The following is a 16867-nucleotide window of genomic DNA, read 5'->3' on the forward strand; positions in this document are numbered from 1 at the left end:
CTCTTCTAACCCCCTCCCACCAACCACAAAAAGTATTTTCTCTAATAGCTTTGGTTCTGGTTCTACCATGTATTCCTTGTGAAAACTTCAGCCAATTAAACTATTTAGTCTTTTTTTTTTTTTAAGGAGGAGTAGTAGTAAATATGATAATACTACTTTGCCTTCTTATAGGGTTAAATATCAAGTAGAATAACATTTACAAATGCCCTTATAACACTACTCAAATCTAACCTGTTCTTATTGTAATATTTGACACTGAACATTTATTGTAAAAGAATATAAGAGGGGCACGTGGGTGGCTCAGTCGGTTAAGCATCAGACATTGGCTCAGGTCATGATCTTGGGGTTTGTGAGTTCGAGCCCCACGTTGGGCTCTGTGCTGACAGCTCAGAGCCTGGAGCCTGCTTTGGATTCTGTGCTTTCTCTGTCTCTACCCCTCTCCCACTCACACTCTGTCTCTCTCTTTCAAAAATAAACATTAAAAAAAAAAAAGAATATAAGAGATGCCACATTTCTATGGTAAACAGCTGGCAGGGTACAGAGCATGACTATATTAAAATTACGCTTTTATGAGAGGCTACTGAATGTGTGATAATGTATGGATCGGATATTAAACTCAGAGGTTCGGCTAAGATGCTAAGTATCAGATTTCAAAGATAACAGATTCCAAAGTAAGATATAAAATCAAGGTACAGACTTCCGCAGTAAGTAGAAGATTAACCTATAAGGAAGCTATAAATGGATTAGAAGTTAGAGAAGGAATATGGAGAAATTTTTTTGGAGAGCGCTTACCTCCCCCACCTTGATGGCACATTTCCACACACAGATGCCCACAAAGGTGAGGAAGGGAGAAAGTGTATATTTTTTGCTTTCAATCTATACACAATTGGGTTTCATCCTCTAGAGTAACTGATTATGGGATAAAAATAAGAGTAAAAGAAAAAAAAGTAAAATCAGTAAATAAAAATAAAAAAGAACAAAAACAAAAAAGAACCTTTTTGAACTCTGCCAAAGAAAGGAAGGTTTTGATGTATGGCCTCTGAGATCCTGGAGGCACATGTCTAGTAGCATATAGACAGGTATCTGACATAACCTCAGAAGCTGTGGCTCTCCACTTGGTGTCTTAGGACAGAGAAAAAGAGTGCTTTGGAAAATATGTGCCCTGGCAGAGAGTAGTCAGTGGTGGGTGTATCCCAAAGGTGGGTAGCAATATACGCTCGGGTACGAGACAGAGGGAGTGAAGAATTCCTGTGACATGGGGTTGGCAACACTCCTAGAATTTGTTGGAGCCAGGAATGAGTGGTCCAGCGTGAAAGTGGATTGGCGTAGGAATTCTCTTAAATCCAATCCAGTAGGACTACCTAGAAGAGTGCTGGGGTTTCAGTACAAAAGAAACGAGAGGTCTCAAGATTGCTTTGAGGATGTGGAGAATAAGTGAAATAGAGTATATTCATCTAGTGGAACTGTGGATGAACAGGACTGCTTCACAGGTGTGCATTCTGTGCAGTTGCTCAGGGCTCCACTCTTGCTTTAATCCTTGTAGTCGCCATCTTGAAATTCTTAATTATTTTTGAACAAAGGGCCATACATTTTTGCAGTGATTTTGCACTGGGCTCCACAGAGTACATAGCTGGTCCTGCAGATAAGACATTACCCGTGAAGTTAGGATAAAGCCAGGAAAGTCTGGATGAGAAAAAGAGATTTAAATATCTGTCAGGCCTAGAAGTATCATCTTACACCAGTCAAATACAGACTTCTAGTATTTCAGTAGCAGTTTGAAACTGCAGTTAACAAGAAAAGATAGGAGTGTTGGGAGGAAGAACAGGCCAGCTGCTACTATCTGTAACCATATCCAGTCTGGGAGCTGTGGTGGGATCGGGTGCAAACCGTACCTTTAAATGAAGATTGAAATACTGAAAAGAAGAGGATATTCTAATTAAGATTATTTGTGATGACTGTAAGAAAAATGGATATCAGAGTCATGGAACCTGCTGTAATTTCTATCCAGGGAGAGAGGAAAAGTGCTTTCTCATATAATCAGTTTTAAAGACACAATGGAAGTCAAAAGTGTGCATTCTACTGTTTAATATACCAGTTATGCATAGAAACTTTTTCCTTCTATAATAATCTTTGGGCTAACTTTACAGAATATTTTATGAGAGTACATTATAAAAGTAACCAGTGAACGTTTTGTATTACTGGTTTCTAAAATATATTAGGGATTAAGTTTGTTAGTTTGAGCTTTGCCTTATTTTCTTTGCCAGATGTATCCAATGGCTCATTGCTCCCATCTTTATAGAAGATGCCTTACTACCTCTGTCCTCTGTTTTCAGATTTATTGTCTTTATAGCTTCCTCTTCCTTGATTACACTAATGTACTGCATGCACTGTTTATTGTCCTAACATTAAAACATTTTTTTTATACTTTAGTGTTTGAAATGGACCATGTATTGACTCATTCTATTGCCTTTATTAAAATGTGTATTCTAGATGCCTGTAATTATGAAATCTTAGTTAAAGTCTGAGGGTTTTTTAATTATTTAATATTATTTTCTTAATTTTTTTTAATTTTTAAAAATTTACATCCAAATTAGCATATAGTGCAACAATGATTTCAGGAGTAGATTCCTTAGTGCCCCTTACCCATTTAGCCCATCCCCCCTCCCACAGCCCCTCCAGTAACCCTCAGTTTGTTCTCCATATTTATGAATCTCTTATGTTTTGTCCCCCTCCCTGTTTTTATATTATTTTTGTTTCCCTTCCCTTATGTTCATCTGTTTTGTCTCTTAAAGTCCTCATATCAGTGAAGTCATGTGATTTTTGTCTTTCTCTGACTAATTTCACTTAGCATAATACCCTCCAATTCCATCCCCATAGGTGCAAATGGCAAGATTTCATTCTTTTTGATTGCCGAGTAATACTCCAGTGTGTGTGTGTGTGTGTGTGTGTGTGTGTGTGTACCACCTCTTCTTTATTCATTCATCCATCGATGGACATTTTGGCTCTTCCCATACTTTGGCTATTGTTGATAGTGCTACTATAAACATGGGGGTGCATGTGTCCCTTCGAAACAGCACACCTGTATCCCTTGGATAAATGCCTAGTAGTGCAATTGCTGGGACATACAGTAGGTCTATTTTTAGTTTCTTGAGGAACCTCCATACTGTTTTCCAATGCACCAGCTTGCATTGCCACCAACAATGCAAAAGAGATCCTCTTTCTCCACATCCTCGCCAACATCTGTTGTTGCCTGAGTTATTAATGTAGCCATTCTGACAGGTGTAAGGTGGTGTCTCATGGTGGTTTTGATTTGTATTTCCCTGATGGTGAGAGACGTTGAGCATTTTTTCATGTGTCGGTTGGCCATCGGGATGTCTTCTTTGGGGAAGTGTTTCTTCATGTCTTTAGCCCATTTCTTCACTGGATTATTTGTTTTTTTGGGTGTTGAGTTTGATAAGTTCCTTATAGATTTTGGATACAGTCTGAGGTTTTTAATGAAAGATTTTAAGTGTGTATTTTTTTCCTTCTAACATAATTCAGCAGACTGTTCACCATATTTAACTCCAGTTATTGTTCCTTAGGAAATACTTATCTATTATTTCTGAATCAGCCCATATTGTAAGACACTAAAGTTTGCCTTAACATTTTCCTTATAAGGTGAAATTCTTAAAAAAAAGTTCTCAGTATTGATGAGTTCAATTTAATTCGTTGTGCTTTGTACCTTTTTTCTGTGTTGGGATTTTATTAAAATATTTTATTTTAGTCTTTTCTTTCTCCTTAGATAATTTTTGAATGTGGGACTTTATCACTACCTGTTGAAGTCATGTTAAATTGAGTTTTGTATATTTGGTAAGCAAGAGGCTTAGTAACTGATAGATTTTATTCACCTATATAGCAGAATAGTGCATTTTGTTTTAATAAATATTTTAGTATGTTTTAAGTGATGTCTCCTCTTTGAAACCTTCCTTTATTCCAGTCTGCCCTGTTATGTAGCTATTTAAGGACAGAAATCAGATCTTAATCATTTTGTAGAATCATGGTCTCTGTAGCATTTACATGGTGACTTGGACAAGTAGGCACTCAATAAATGAGAGTTGAATTGCATCCTTTTAAGGTAAACATCCGGAAAGTTTTGATTTAATATGTGTCTTATATTTTTGCAGGCTAATATTCCCAATAATCACTGGTCATCTTTGGTTCAAGAAGCTACAACTGAGGCCTTGAAACTTTGCTTTTGTCCATTGGCTGTCTTTTTACAAGCTTTGTTACAATTCAACCGCAAAATGGGGGCAAGGTATGAAAAATCGTTGTTCCCTTTTTTTCTTGGAAATGTTTCTTCACTTTCAGTCCTTCTAGGAAACAGATTTAAAGTTAGTCTAACAAACTTGGTGTTATTCATATATTCGTTACTACTTTGGGAAAGGTGTTCTAGTACCATATAAAGAAAATAAAGTCTTACATTTGTTTTACAAAAAATCATTTGGTACATACAGTATGAGAGGTTGGGCATGACAGGATTTCAAGTAAAGAAGGGCTGGGAGTTTTGCTGTCTTAGGATGCACCAACATTGTAATGTGGATTCTAGAAACCAAAAAGACCCAAGTTCATGCAAGGCAATAAGCTATGAAAAACTGATGAATATTTAAAAGATAGAGACATGTTATAATAGTGTGGTTCTTATATCTAGAAAAGCTCGAAGCTTCTGAGATTAAAATATAATAATTTTGGTGATCTTTTTATTGGAGGGTGTGGATGGGGTCAGAAATAAATTTGAAGAAAACTACTTAAAAGTCCATATGGATGAAAAAACAAGCAAGAATATTTTGAAATTCTGAGAATAATATCTCTCTCTAATGGATATCACACATAATACAAAGCAACTGTAGGTAAGACAGCCATTTAGGAGCATACGTTACTAGAACAAGATAGGTAGTGAAGATATAGAGCTTCATACATATAAATATGTGGCAAAGGGCACATCAACATCCCAAAATAGGAGTGAAGGAAGAACTAAGACTAATGGCTCATCACCAGTTCCAGCATCATTTATGATTTATTTATTCTTGGTCATTTTTTTGTATGGCAAATTTCACCAAGAAATGTTTTAGCCTATAATTTATACTTCCTCATGAACTCTTTCTGCTGAAGCTCAGTGTAGATTACTTAAAGGCCTTAGTCTCCACCTGCCTGTAATCTGTTAGCACATCCCACAACGTGATCACCACCAAAAATCAGCCCGAATCAGCACAGGCTCAAAGAAAAAAGTGTGTGCTTATTATATGGTGATTTCTATGTAGAAGCATCTTCAAGACAGGTTCTTTACCTTCTACCTCAAACCAGTTACTTCTTATAAGATCCTCCTATTCAAAACTTCTGAAGTTACAATTTGTGTTGTTTCTACAAATACGGAAATCTTTGGAGTCACAGATGCTAGTAAATTAGGAAAGAAAAACTTAGAACACAACTGTAAACCACCCTGTTCTATTACATGTGTTCACATATTGTATACATCCTTTTAAAGCATATACTAAAAAGCCTGATGTAATACACTTTTAGTCTTGTGTAAATTATCTTTGTATTTTGTATTTTAATTGTTTTCCATCTGTTTTAAAAAAAAATTAGAGGTATGCTCTAATCAGAAGTGCTCATAAAATAGGAGCCTTTCCCCTCTTCTATTTGGAATGAGCCATACTTTTCTTATATGCAAAGTGGGAATAGTAACAGCAACCTAACCTTACAAGTTGAATATATTAAATGTGACCACATGTGTAAACCACTTAGCATAGTACCCAACATGTAATAAACACTTAATAAATGTTAGCTATTATTATTACCTTTATTCTATGAAAAAAATCATGAAGTAATCAGTACCATGTGTGCAAAAGAATGAGAAAGATAATATGTGTGAGACTAGTAAATGAAATATCTTGTGTTAATTTAGATGCTTTGAACTCTTTTTCAGAGAGACACGGCGACTTTTGGAAAGAGTGGTGTATCATCAACCGGGGTTTCCCAAGTCTATTGTATCAACTGCACGTTGGTACCTGCTGAGACACTTACATGCCAAAAATGACTACGAGCTTATTGATGTAAGGCATTAATTTTATTCACAATATTTCATTTCGGACCTTTGTTGGAGGAGGGGTGAGGGTTCCTGTCCTGGGTGTTGTAGGCTATTGAGCAACATCCCTAACCACCCTAAATGCTAGATGCCAGTAACACTGCCTTCCTCCCTTTACCCAACTTGTGACAACTAAAAATATCTTTAGAAACGCCAGATGATACCAATAATTGCCCCTCGTTGAGAGCCACTGATTTAACCTGTAGGAAATAGATTCTCCTAATGTGTCATGCAGAATAAGAAAGTATTGATGAAGGTGCTAGGTGCTGGTTATAGTATATTTTATAAGCATTGCCCTGGAGGCAAATAGGGTAAGTTTGAACGTTAGCAGAATTTAATGGGATCTTCATATTATCTTTGGAAATACTATTTTACTTCTTGTTTTTTCTGTAAGATACATGTGACAGTTTCTACTCCTCATAGCATGGCACTAGTATCTAAATGTATAAACATATTTGTTTGTATATCTAAAATTCTTTTTAAAAAGGTAGAGTATAATAAGTAAATAAATAAATAAATAAATAAATAAATAATAAGGGGGCACCTGGGTGGCTCAGTTGGTTAAGCATCCGACTTCAGCTCAGATCATGATCTCACGGTTCGTGGGTTCGAGCCCCTTGTCAGGCTCTGTGCTGATAGCTCAGAGCCTGGAGCCTGCTTCAGATTCTGTGTTTCACTCTGTCTCTGCCCCTCCCCTGCTCGCACTCTCTCAAAAATGAATAAACGTTAAGAAAAAAAAAAGGTAGAGTATATAAAAACATACATTGTTTTCTCATAACTTGAGCCTGTAATTTACAAAATACAATGAATATAAATGAGAAGCTTTTTAAATACTTACAGCGTTTGAAATACTGTTTGCCTTTCAGTGAAACTTATAATCTTAAAGAAATATTAATAAAAACAATGCTTGGAGAAACGCATTATAATTATCCTATTGCAAACCAAAAAGGTAGAACTTGTATGAATGCTGGGAGTTCTCCATGATGTTCTTGTATTTCTAAACATCCTGTGAGCAGATGGCCTGACTGCTCTTTGTTCCAGACCATCTTTTCAAGGATGTTTTTATAGTGACAGCCTTGGGAGACTGACATAAGTGTCTTCCTACAGACCAGAGGGTAGGCCTATTTATTGCCCATCATAAAAGATTCAAGTCTCGGGATGTGTGGGTGGCTCAGTCGGTTAAGCTTCTGACTCTTGATTTTGGCTCAGGTCATGATCTCATGGTCATGAGACTGAGCCCCGTGTTGGACTCTGCATGGAGCCTGCTTGGGATTCTTTCCCTCCCTGTCTCTCTCTCTCTGTCCCTTCCCTGCTCATGTTCTTTCTGTCTCTCAAAATAAATAAATAAACATTAAAAAAATTAATAACAAAAATAAAAGATTCAAGTCTCCTAGGCTCAGGATTTTTTTCTTGTAATGTGATCCAGCATGTATGTGGGAAACTATGTGCATCCCTACATGTCACCCCTGTGAGTCTTAGGGGCTAAGGGAAACAAATGTAAATGTCTTGATGTTCATGCGGTTTATTGTACCATGATTGATAAAAACTTTTGTCTCTGACCCAGGAGAGCCATGTCTTTTGGCAGTATCCAAGGCTAACTTGTTAGCTTGCAAGTAGATCAAAATCTCAAACCCTTCACAGTGTTTGAAAACAGAACAACCAAAAGTTTTAGTAGTCAAATGAACAACCGAAATTAAATCTTCTAGTTTGTAGAATTGGTGAAAGAAAACCTTGCAAAGTTTCTTGATACAGCCTAGAATCTAGAACCTCGATTCTAAACTGTGGTTTTAAAGGAGAGGAATATCACTTGCACGGTTCTGTGTATAAAATGGTCTTTTGGGGTAAGGGTTTAGAGATAACAGCATTGTGAACAAAACCACCAAATGAAACCTTCAGTTTTATACAGCGCTGACAATGGTAACAATCAAAATGTTGCATCTTTACTAATTGAGCATTTGAATAAATTGTGCTTATCTTTGATGTTGGCTTTGGCTGAACAATTTATTTCAGCAAAAATGACTGGAAGGATTTCACGTAGTCCCTTTTTCTTGTGTTGTTTGATATTGCCTGCTGCCTTTTGGCATACTTGGCTTCCATGGATTTAATTATTGTTATTGTGAATAAACAAAATACTAATATTTCTGTATGTGATTTCCCGTAGGTGCTGGTAAACAATGCCAAAACTCATGGAGATACAAGAGCATTGGAATTGAATCAGAAATTGTCCTCACAGTAACAATGCATTATTTTATAGTAAACAAACAAAGAAAAAGCTGTTAGAAAGAATGAATCAATGAATCAAAACTTTCCCCAAAGCAACATTTAAAAACAAACAAACAAACAAAAAAAAAAAACAGAATTATAATCACCCATTCCTATTTTGAATCTGAAGACATTTAAGTTCTTAAGCTAGGGATTTAATTTTCTGAAAACTCTTAATGTAACTTTAATTTGAAAAATATCTTTGATTTTGAGAAATCCATAATGAAAGGAAAAAACAGGATTCCTTTAGGTGGTCATCAGTAATTTGTAAACCATTCTTTTCTCCATCTTGCATTAGGCACAATAGGATATTTTTTGTACCCCTCTACAATAAAGCCTTAATAGCCATTTTCCAAATAATATGCAAAAGCAGATTAGCACAACGCTGAATTTTATTTGTTAAAAAGTAAATTCAAAGATGTAATTCCTTCTGTGACCTCTGGAGTTCAGCAGACCAATTCATCATCACATCTAAATAATCTTACAGTCTGTTTTACTAGTGGCTCATCTCAGATTCTGTTGAAGAAGCATAATGTAAATGTTGGTGAGTCTTAGACTGCCATTGGATATGTTTGTGTAATTCAGAGCACTCAGGTGTATGGCTGCATTAAAAAAATTAATGGAGAGTTTTGGAAAACAATGCTGACAATATTTAATCGATCATGCAGTTCCTTCAATTATGATGAAAAGACTTCAAGTTTCTGAAATGAAAAAAAACCTAGTGTCTTATTTTCTTTACAGTATTAAAATCAGATATAATTTCTAAGTTTCAAATTTTAAAACTTGAGAGCACATTTACCTATTTTATTTTTTCAGAAAACCTTTTATATATCTGAAGAAGCTGTATGTTGCTTACTTTGGATTTGTGGTTTTAAAAGATGTTTTCAGACATTTACATATATTATTTGTTTTATGAAAATGTGTGGTTGTACAATTCATGTGTGTAGTTTTTTTAAGTCAGCTTTGCGTGTTATTTTGTGAGATAATATAAATTGACAATGTTCTGTAATTAAATTTTACTCCAAAGGTTAATCTAATCTATTGAACTGACTGTAATTTGATGAATTCCCAAATTTAGCTAAGTGTTCTGATTATTCAGACCTATGCAATCAGAATCTTTAAGGAGAAGGGCCTAGGACTCTGCATTATAAAGGCATGCCTAAGAGATTCTAATGTTCATTCAGGTTTCGAACCACTGGATTACTGCAGTGATGATTCTTCCCTTACTTTTTCTTTAATAGGATCAGGCACTTGCCAGTCTCTGCTCATCTCTTCTTTACCCTAACAACCGATGATTCAGTGCTTTTAACAGCCTGGCCCACAGACTTAGCCAGAGGTGAGCATGAGATGATCTCTGGTGCCCATGCCCTCTTGCTTCCTCTGGAAAGTACTTTAGCCATTATCCCAAAATGGGCTGGATCCATCTGGTTAAATGCTTAGAAGTCATTTCTTATTTTCTATCCACTTTCTGGGGTGTCACTTGCTTCACAAGGTTACTTTCATCTACAGGGTGGATTTGGTCAGCCTTTCCTCCAGGCCTGTGACCTTTTGACTAAGTGACCTTTTGACTAAGTTGCCTAGTTCTCGCCTTCAGTGACCTCAGACCCAGGTTTTCTAGAATGGAAGGTTCGAAAAGATGATAGTTAATACCATCTCAGGTAATTCTTTTTGCATGGATGTATACACATCCTCTCTTTTGTTACCTTCTCTTCAGGTTACTGCCCAGTTATCGTGAGTCTCAAATAATAAATGTATGATTTTTTATAGCGCTTACTGCATACCAGACCTATGCTAAGTGTTTTGACATTGTCATGTAATCCTAGTAAGTAAAGAGAATAGTGCTAAACAGCTTGCTTAAAGCAAAGGAAACCTGAAATGGAATCAGTGTTATCAGAGTCTAGGAACATTAAGGTAGCTGAAATTTCCCTTCATTTTATATGTAAGTTTAGAGAAATTACATAAAAAGTTATTTCCTGAAGTGTCAATATTTAGCATTCATAGTGTTTCATTATTTGAGAATTATAGTGCATTTTCTGCTAATTTTTATCTACCATTTGGCTATTATTGTTTAATTAGGTGTTTATAGACCAGCTTGGTATCTGGTGATCATTTTCTGTAGAAAAAATATATTTTGACTTATAATTAAAGTTTCAAAACACAATCTATTTGTTTGAGATCACTTGTCATATTTCTAGAAATGTCCCTTGCACTAATTTCTAGTCAGGATAAAATATATAAACTTTAGTTTAAAATGCTGTACTCTTTCTTCACTTACAAAATGAGTTGACAAACTTCCTTTAAGTTAGGAATCTACACAGAACAGAATTGGACAGGGGATTAAAGGTACAGTTATCTAAACTAACATGAAACATTAGATGAACATTAAGTAATATTATTGATATGTAATATATGAATATGAAAACCTCCATGTTTGGTTGCTTCATAGAACATTTGATACTTGTTTTGGGACATTTTATATGGACACAAAAATGAAGTATATTTAATGTATGAGTGAGAAGGGCTTGTAGATCTATTCCCATTTTTGCACACTTTAAAAAATGTGGAAACTGTTTTGGCAAAGTTGACCCTTGTCTCTCTACAGGTCTTCTTTCTTCCACTTCAGTTGCTAGTGGATAGAAAGCTTCTCAGACTCCCATGTTACTTGTTATAAGGTGTAGCATGCAGGGGTCAGTTGTAAACTGACCGTCAATTTCAGGAGAGGTCTTTTTGTTTTATTGTGTTTTCCATTAGAAAAATATATTTGTGTATCAGATACAAGTACAGTAGTCTTCCCATATATTTGTTTTTTAAGACTTTTTATACAGAGAAGGTAAAAAGTCAGAAAATGCCCTTATTTAGAGTTTATACCTTATTTTTGGTTTAGAAAATAGAGTCACTTAAGACCTATTGCACTGAAAGTCCGCTCAATGTGTCTAGCTGTCCCTTTGCCATATAATAATGGGTTTTTTCTCTTTTTGGCTGATTAGAATAAGAACTTTTTGGATAGCAGTGTTTTAAAACCCTATACAACTAGAATTTTTAAAATGAATGCTAAATTATATTTAGACCTCAAAATGCTTCGGAGAAACTTAAGAATAGGGTCTCTTTAACAAACAGCTCTTATGAAACATTTGAAATTCTTTTTTTTTTTTTTCTATTTTGGACTTAGAATTGAAAATACCTATTTGTTTTAGTGAAGGGAAATGATGCCAGGAGAGGGATAATTAAAATTGGAGTATCCCATGAAAATTGGGTTTCATATGACATCACTCCAGTTTTGAAATAATTTGCATGCCATGATCTCTCCTGAGTTTGAATCAGTACAAAAGTTCATTTGGGCTACATACTTCCCCTGTATATAGTACCTATTATAAGAAACATTTAAATTACATGGATTTTTCTGGAAGATGGACAATAAAAAAATGTTTATCTTGCTGTTTCTGCTTATATGTAGGCAGAATAATGGTCCCCAAAGGTGTCATGCCGTAATCACCAGAACTTGTGAATATGTGGTAAAGGGGCTATGCAAATGTGCTTGAGGGTATAGACCTTGAGACAGAGAGATTATACTGGATTATTGAGTGGACCCAGTTTAATCACAGAAGTCGTTAAAAGTGGAGAGCCTTTCAAAGAATGACAATGGAAGGTCAGAGATTCAACATTGCTGGCTTTGAAGATGGAGGAAGGTGGGTCCATCCTTGGACTAAGGGCAGGCTCTAGAAACTGGAAGAAGCAAGGAAACTTTCTCCACTGGAGTTCCCAGAAAGGGATGCAGCCCTTCTGGGACCTCGATTGTAACCTGCTGAGACCCGTGTTGGACATGTGACTTACAGAACTGTAAGGAAATAAATTTATGTTGTTTTAAAGCCACTAAGTTTGTGGTAATTTGTTATGACAGCAGAGAAAATTAGTACATTGCCCATTGTGTTTATTGTTAAAATGAATTTGCATTCCTTTGAATCTGAATTTTACTAGATCACTGAAATTGGGGATTACCATCTTAATTGTCATAAAAGGGGTCATCAGATAAAGATGATGAGTTATTAAAAATGGTTACTGTGAAAATATAAACATCATAAGAATTTGACTCTTAAGAATGTGTGGCTGTTTATTTCTATAATAGTTTCTGAACTATTCTCACTCAACATGCTGCTTAGAGTACAGTATCACCAATGTAGCTGACCAGGTACTTCACTCTCATCCTCTTTAAAAGAACTGCATTAAACTATACTCCCAGAACCTCAGTGGTACATTTCATTCTGGGTTTCACTACTGAATGGGTATGTAACTGGTAAACTTATGTCTTGACCTTTAATTTTTATGTAAATTTGTGAAGTCAGGGCCTTCAGCTAGATTTCTAATGGCAGCAATATGTTGTTCTAAGGTCACCAAAGTTTTCCAGGTCTAAAGTGAGCTGGAGCAAAATACTGAAATCAATTGCTTGGTGCAGCACCTGTGAAGCAGCACCTCTGATTTCCACTAAACAGGGGGCCCCTCCTGTGCTTACCAATCTTAGGGTAGAACCCCCCCTTCCAAAGAGGCCTCTGCTGTAGAAAAGTAGGTAATCAGTTCCAAGTATTAAGACTGAGCAGGAAAGCAAACCTACGCTCAGAGAATATTTTAATGGAAGCCAGCATCCGTGAATGGTTGAGTGTAATTACATGTGACTTCTACATACCAAATACGCTTCATACAGAAAGAGCACCCACATTAAATAAAATAAGCACATTGATTATCTGACTCTTAAATAACTTGAGTTTCTAAGACCCTGCCTTTTTAAATGTCATTTCCTCTCCTTTAATCATACAAAATATGGTTGTTGCTTTCTCTGTGAAAAAATATGCCACACAGTTAATATCATTCAGGAATTTTGGGGGGAAAATCACTATATAGTAGTTTACAAAGTCCTAATCTTAATTCTGTTTAATAGATCAAGAAATAGTGTCCAAATAGTTTTTAGAAAAGGATTATTTGCTGTCTTCAGAAGTTTGGAAATTAGCCTAAAAAGTCAGGTGGTGTGAGGAAAAAAAAAAAAAAAAAAAAAAGATGGTTATAGGTTCTATCTTTGCAGGCAGAGTTATGTATCTCTGGGCACAAGAGAAAAGCCAGATGGAGCAGAAGATTTTTCATGTGCAAAGAAGGAAATTAGAGTGAAAATACACTGCTGAGAAGGCAAATTTATATTGTTATAAGCAGCTTCAGTATTTGTTTCTGAATTGCCTGAGGCCAGCCCCGTAGTGCCTCAGAACAAGTGCTATTTATATGTGGTTGGAAGGCTTCTCTGTCCAAGGACTAGGCTCAGAATAATTTATTAACTCACTAGAACCAGATTTACAGTAAGCAATGGTGAGTACTTTGTGAACATGGGGAAATATGTAGGCAGCAATAAGATTTTATGCAAGTCACGTAGCTTCTAACGAAGCCAAATAAGATCCAGCATTACAGAGCATCTTGGCACCATCTTTTGCTTCCGCAGAGGAGCATTCTGTGCTTCTGGGGTGGTGATCATTACCCACCAGGGCTTCAGCAACCAAGGACTTAGAGGCAGGGGTAGATTAAATGATTTGCCAAACTCTTTACACCATTATTACCTCATTTAATTCTCACATCATTTTTTACAGTAGATGCTAATTTTACAGACAAAAAGAAGAAAGAAAGCTCAGCTTTTCTCTATATTCTTAAGCACATAGAATCAGGCTCCCAAGATCAATTCCAATACTACTGTTCAATTTTTTTAACAATTGGTGACACCTCGGGAGAGAGGAGAAAATGGATGATGGGCATTGAGGAGGGCACTTGTTGGGATGAGCGCTGAGTGTTGTAAGCGATGAATCACGGGAACCTACCCCCAAAACCAAGAGCACACTGTATACACTGGACGTTAGCCAACGTGGCAGTAAATTATATTTAAAAAAAGAAATTGGTGACACCTCAAAGACTTGAGGTATGTATCTTTGCGACTGACACAGTTACCCTACCAGATAGTATGCTGAGGCTGCCATTTACCTAGTGCCACTATCTGAATTCTAGAAAGAACCTTAGAAGGAACCTCCTCCAAAAGACTAACTTGGCAAACTTATTTTTCCCTTACCTTTATTCACAAATTTAAACCTATGCAATGATAGGGAGTGCTCCACCCTTGTTAGATTTTGAACTTAAGTTCAATAGAGAGGCCACAGTGAGCTAATTGTTTCAGTTAGTCCTTGATAAAATCACTTGGTTTTCTCCTTGGTGTTAATCTCTCTTCCATCAACTTCCTTTCAGCCCTCTCATGTCTTAGTTATCTAGCACTTCTTAGTTTTTAAGGACCTCTTTTACTTACCAACTAATCCCTGCAGAGGAGATAGTTGATAAAAGTTCCTGGGTGTGTTTTTGTTCCTTTTTGAGGGTTTTGTGTTGGTTTTGTGAATATGTAAAAGCCTTTAAGTGCTCAGCAGTGGAATTTAGGCATAAGGACTAGATAGATTCCTCAATATGGAGTTGTTCTGAGTTGCAGAAGTAGGTTTTGTCCACCCCCATTCACATGTCTCCATATGGGCCCCACCCACCTGAAGTCCATCCCTGAGTGTCTCCCTTGTGAAAGCGGTGCATTACTTTTTTGGAGAAACATCTGTTGGATACTAATGACTTTTACCTGACAGTAATGGCTCTTGGGTAGGCTTTGGTGGCCAGAACCTACAGAGGAAATCTACTTCACAGGATGTTGGCATCAGCACCTTGCCTGCCTCCAGTCAATGTCCATAATGTTTCTTCATTGCCTCCCTCCCCAGAGACCGTAGAAAGAAGTGCTTTTAAAGTAGAGAAATACTTCCTCATTATAATTTTGTTCCAGGAGAAATCTATATTTTGTACTTCTTTCTGCTTTCGTCCATTGCTGGAATTATTGCTAGCCAAGGTATTTCTTCTCACACATAGTGCAAGGACCTTTATAAACTCAAGTATTTTTAGATACTCTGAATCAGAATTGGATGAAAGAGTACCATGGGACTTGTCTTTCCCATCAAAATCAAAAGCTCTGTTTATTATTAGTAATCGGTACCATTTATTAAGTACAGTACCTACTATGTATGTAATACCACATTAGATGGTCTACATATAGAGAAACAATAGAATGTTTAAGAGCTCTTCTCTGGACTAATGAGTTCAAATTCTGGCTGTACCTCTCATGAGTGGTATAACCTCACAAAAATTACCTAATTTCTCTGCATCTTAATAATAGACATGTCTTTGGAGGATTAAATGAATTAATCCAGGTAAAGTGCTTAGAGAAGTCTCTGACAACTGGTAATAGCTCAACAAATGTTTTTCTAATTCTTCCAATAACCTACAAGGTAGGTGTAGTCTTGTCCTCATTTTAAGTGAGGAAACTATGACTCCAAAGTTAGACAACAGATCCAAAGTCACACAGATAGTGACTGGTGGGACTCTGGTTTTAAACTAAGGTCTGTCAAACCTCAAAACCCCTCAAGACCTAGCATAGATGTTTGGATTATTTTTCTGTTTCCTCAGTTTGTGTCTTTGGGACTGTAAAAGAGGACCTGGTTTCTGACGTACTGCTGAACACATCAGTCATTTTTTAGTCACAACGTTAGTCACATGTGTAAATACCTTCTGAAAATGAAGTTACAGAACCAAGGAATGGGTTTATGGAAAATTTAGTCTTTGAAGTTAGAATATTTCATGACTGTATACTAAGGGAAAGATCTGAAATAACAACTTTACCACAAATGAGTGTGACTCTAATCTCCTGGAGAGGAAAATGCCAAACTGGGTAGGGGCCAAAACAGTCTAATATTTTTCCTGATAATAATCCTGCCTCTCTCTGGGAGGGCTTACCACCCTCTCTGCATCTGAGAAGGTTCAACACATTTATTTCATGCCTGGAAGGGTAGTCAGGAAAGCATTGACAACTGTTTTCCTACTGCATTGTGTAATGTACCCACTTTTGGACAGGGTTCTCTTCAATAGGTGGGGATCTAATGCTTGGTCTGAAATCATTACTGGAAGAACTTCAAGTTGACACCATCTGCCAGCAGGAACTCACCGAGAAGACTGAAATCCTCAAGAGATGATGTTCCCTCTCCTACTTTGCTGTCACTGTCTTCAGATGCTCACCTAGGAACTTCTAGATTCCTCCTCTGCGTGTCCCCTCAGTGTTAGGTGTCCTCAAGGGTTTCCCCTGGTCTCTGTTTCTCACTGAACGCTTCATGTCCTCCACTCCCCCCGTCCCAACTCCAGGCTGTCTCTTCCTCCCTCACCCATGAAGTCCAATGACTATTTCCATGCCAGAGCTTCAGTTTAGATCTCTCTCATGCTCCAGGTCCTCTCTCTCACTCGCCACTGGATACCTCCACCTGGACATCCCATAGATACTTCAAAATCAATTAGTTTAAACCTGAGCTAATTATCTCCACTCTTCTCCTTTATCTCCCCCCTTTCCCATCCAGATTTGCTTCTCACACTGTATCTGTAATCTATTCTCCA

The 16867-nt window shown here is 36.7% G+C and overlaps 1 protein-coding gene across 5 annotated transcripts in view; it reads left to right on the forward strand.

The window, feature by feature from the left end:
• SKIC3 (SKI3 subunit of superkiller complex) overlaps positions 1–12253 on the forward strand; it is a 161550-nt gene extending 149297 nt beyond the window's left edge. For all 5 annotated transcript variants that reach the window (XM_081796447.1, XM_081796450.1, XM_060635342.3 and 2 more), the window contains 3 exons: positions 4164–4294; positions 5963–6089; positions 8283–12253. In XM_081796447.1, coding sequence (XP_081652573.1) covers positions 4164–4294; positions 5963–6089; positions 8283–8357 — 333 coding nt within the window. In that variant the 3' untranslated portion in view covers positions 8358–12253. The remainder of the gene's footprint in view (positions 1–4163; positions 4295–5962; positions 6090–8282) is intronic.
• The last annotated feature ends 4614 nt before the right edge of the window (positions 12254–16867 follow it).

Source organism: Panthera onca, chromosome A1 (assembly GCF_046562875.1).
Source record: "Panthera onca isolate mPanOnc1 chromosome A1, mPanOnc1 haplotype 2, whole genome shotgun sequence".
In the NCBI taxonomy this organism is placed as follows: domain Eukaryota; kingdom Metazoa; phylum Chordata; class Mammalia; order Carnivora; family Felidae; genus Panthera; species Panthera onca.